General features: G+C 62.1%; 1 protein-coding gene across 1 annotated transcript; it reads right to left on the bottom strand.

Moving 5' to 3' along the window:
* Positions 1–2,530, bottom strand: LRRC4 (leucine rich repeat containing 4). Its single transcript, XM_032688093.1, has one exon. It carries the CDS (start codon positions 2,358–2,360, stop codon positions 384–386), a length of 1,977 nt encoding a protein of 658 aa, XP_032543984.1. The 5' UTR covers positions 2,361–2,530; the 3' UTR covers positions 1–383.
* Positions 2,531–2,661: the final 131 nt, after the last annotated feature.

The following is a 2,661-nucleotide window of genomic DNA, read 5'->3' as shown; positions in this document are numbered from 1 at the left end:
GTTTTTTTTTTTCCTCTGTTTCTCCTGGTTTGTTTTTTTTTTGTTTAAATAGAACCTGCGAGTTAGAAAATAGTGGTTTTTTTGTAGGAGTTTTGGGTGGGTTTCGTTAAATTTTAATATAATCTGCTGCTCTTCTCGGCCCCGAGGTCGGCTATAGAAGCATGTACACGAAAAAGAGTCTCTCCCCCCCCCTGTACAAAAGTTGTGTCTGTTATTGAGGAATTTTCCTGTTTTTCCTTATAATTGAGGAATTTTCCTGCTTTTCCTTACGTTTGGAGTTCTGCTTTTGTGCATCTATTGCGTTTATAATAATTCCGAGGGGGTGGTGGGGAAACAACCCCCCCAAAAAAAGAAAAAAGAAGGAAAAAGCCCCAAAAAAAGAGTCATATCTGGGTTTCCTGAACTTTCTCCTTGGTGTGGGTCTGGATTAAATAGGGGTCGGCCAGGGTGGTCCCCGGGGGGTGCAGCGAGTTGCCCAGCGCGTTCTCTGTCCAGTGGGCCCCGTGTCCCGCCTTGTAGGTGTTGTAGTTGATGTGGTCGTGGATGTTGGGCAGCACCACGGCCCCCTCCCCGGCCACGCCGGCGGGCGCGGCGGCGGCGGGCGCGGCGGCGGCGGCGGCGGGCGCGATGTCCTCGTCCACCTGGATGATCTCCACGGTGCGCGCGGCCGTCACGGTGCTGCGCTGCTGGTGCCGCTTGCGGAGCTTGTAGAAGACGATGAGCATGGCCGCGGCCAGGAGCGTCACCGCCACGAAGCAGCCGATGATGATCTTGGTGGTCTTCATCACCTCGTCCAGGCTGGTCTGCAGCTTGTCGCCGGTGTCGGCGGTGGGCACGGCCACCTGCTTGGGCGTCCGCGTGGTCTGCACCAGGACGGTGGTGGTGGTGGTGTAGGCCGGCTGGTAGCCCGTCGAGGTGGTGGGCACGGGCTTGGTGAACTTGGGGGAGATGTCCTCCGGGGAGATCTCGGTGGTCTCCACCGTGACGGTGGTGAAGAAGCTGTAGTTGGAGGTGTTGAGCTCGGCCGTGCTCACGTTGAGGTACGCCGAGGCGTTGGAGTTGCCCGCCACGTTGGTCACCATGCAGGTGTAGACCCCGGTGTCCGTCAGCAGGACGTGGGAGAAGTTGAGGGTGCCGTCGTTGAGCACGGAGATGCGCGGGTGGCTGGACGCGTGGCTCAGCACCGTCCCGTTGGGCAGCAGCCACCGCACCGACGACATGGAGGGCGTGCGGCACTTGAGCTCGGCCACGCGCCCCTCCGAGATGTTGAGGTCCGTGGGGGCGTCCATGATGAAGGGCGCCGAGCACTGGAAGGAGGTCTGGTCCACCTCCACCAGGAACCGGCCCCGCATGTGCAGCGGGGCATGGCAGCGCCCGCAGCAGGTGGAGTTGGTGGGGATGTACTCCCGCAGCCACCACGACAGCCAGAGGATGTCGCAGTCGCAGTCCCAGGGGTTGTGGTGCAGGTGGAGCTCCACCAGGTACCGCAGCGGGGCGAAGAGGTCGTGGGGCAGGGAGGACAGGTTGTTGTGGGCCAGGTTGAGCTCCACCAGCGCCGTCAGGTCGTCGAAGGCGTTGCGCTCGATCAGGTTGATCTGCGAGTTCATAATCCAGAGCTTTTTGAGGGATTTGAGCCCGTGGAAGGAGCCCGGTTTGATCTCGGGGAAGTTGTTGCCCGACATCTCCAGCTCCTCCAGGCCCACCAAGGGCGTCAGGTTGGGCATGTCCTTAATGTTGCACATCCCCAGGTTGAGGTACTTGAGGTTGTACAGGCCCTCGAAAGCCCCCTCGGAGATGTACTCCAGCTTCTTGAGCTCGCCCAGGTCGAGGCGCATGAGGGAGGGCACGCGGTTGAAGGCGTACGAGGGGATGCTCTCGATGGGGTTGTTGCGCAGCCACAGCTCCCGCAGCTTGGACAGGTACTCGAAGGCCCCGCTGGGGATGACAGTGAGCCAGTTGTCGAAGAGCTCCAGGGTGTTGAGGCTGGCCAGGCCGTTGAAGGCCCCCACCTCGATCTGCCGGATGGCGTTCCTGCCCAGCTGCAGGACCTCCAGGTGGTGCAGGTGGCGGAACGTGTCCGCCTGGATCATCTGGATGTTGTTCTCCATGAGGTTGAGATAACGGGTGTTGGAGGGGATGCCGGGGGGCACCTCGGCCAGGCCGCGGCGGGTGCAGACCACCTTGCTGAACTGGTTACTGCAGGAGCACACGGAGGGGCAGCTCTGGGGGCCCGGGGAGGCGGCGGCCAGGGCGAGGATCCACGCGTGGAGGGTCAGGGAGGCGGCCAGGACCCCTGGCCAGGTGCGGTGGCGGCGGTGGCGGCGGAGGTGGTGCACAGTTACCTGCCACAAGAGCTTCATGGTGTGGCACGTTCATCATTCACCATCGTCTGGGGATGGCGGCGAGAACAGGAGAACGGGCTCAGGGCCCCCCCCCTCTCCCGGCTCCCACAAGCTGGGGGGCCCGGCTGGCCGGAGGGGGGGGGGTCGCGGTGGGATTGGGGGGGGGGGGACGGGACTCCGAGGGGAGAGGGGGAAAGGGAGGAAAAATTAAAATTTAGGGGGAAAAAAATCGGCGGTAGGTGCTGGGGGGTCGGGGGGAGGAGAAGGAACCCCCCCACCCTGCCCCGCTCGCCAGTACCTACCTGGGGAAGGGGGATCG

Source organism: Chiroxiphia lanceolata, chromosome 5 (assembly GCF_009829145.1).
Source record: "Chiroxiphia lanceolata isolate bChiLan1 chromosome 5, bChiLan1.pri, whole genome shotgun sequence".
Lineage (NCBI taxonomy): Eukaryota > Metazoa > Chordata > Aves > Passeriformes > Pipridae > Chiroxiphia > Chiroxiphia lanceolata.
This window is presented reverse-complemented; position numbering and strand designations above follow the sequence as displayed.

What these genes read in the sequence shown, in the direction of transcription:
- LRRC4 (XM_032688093.1), bottom strand. Translation starts at nt 2,360, where the DNA reads ATGAAGCTCTTGTGGCAGGTAACTGTGCACCACCTCCGCCGCCACCGC.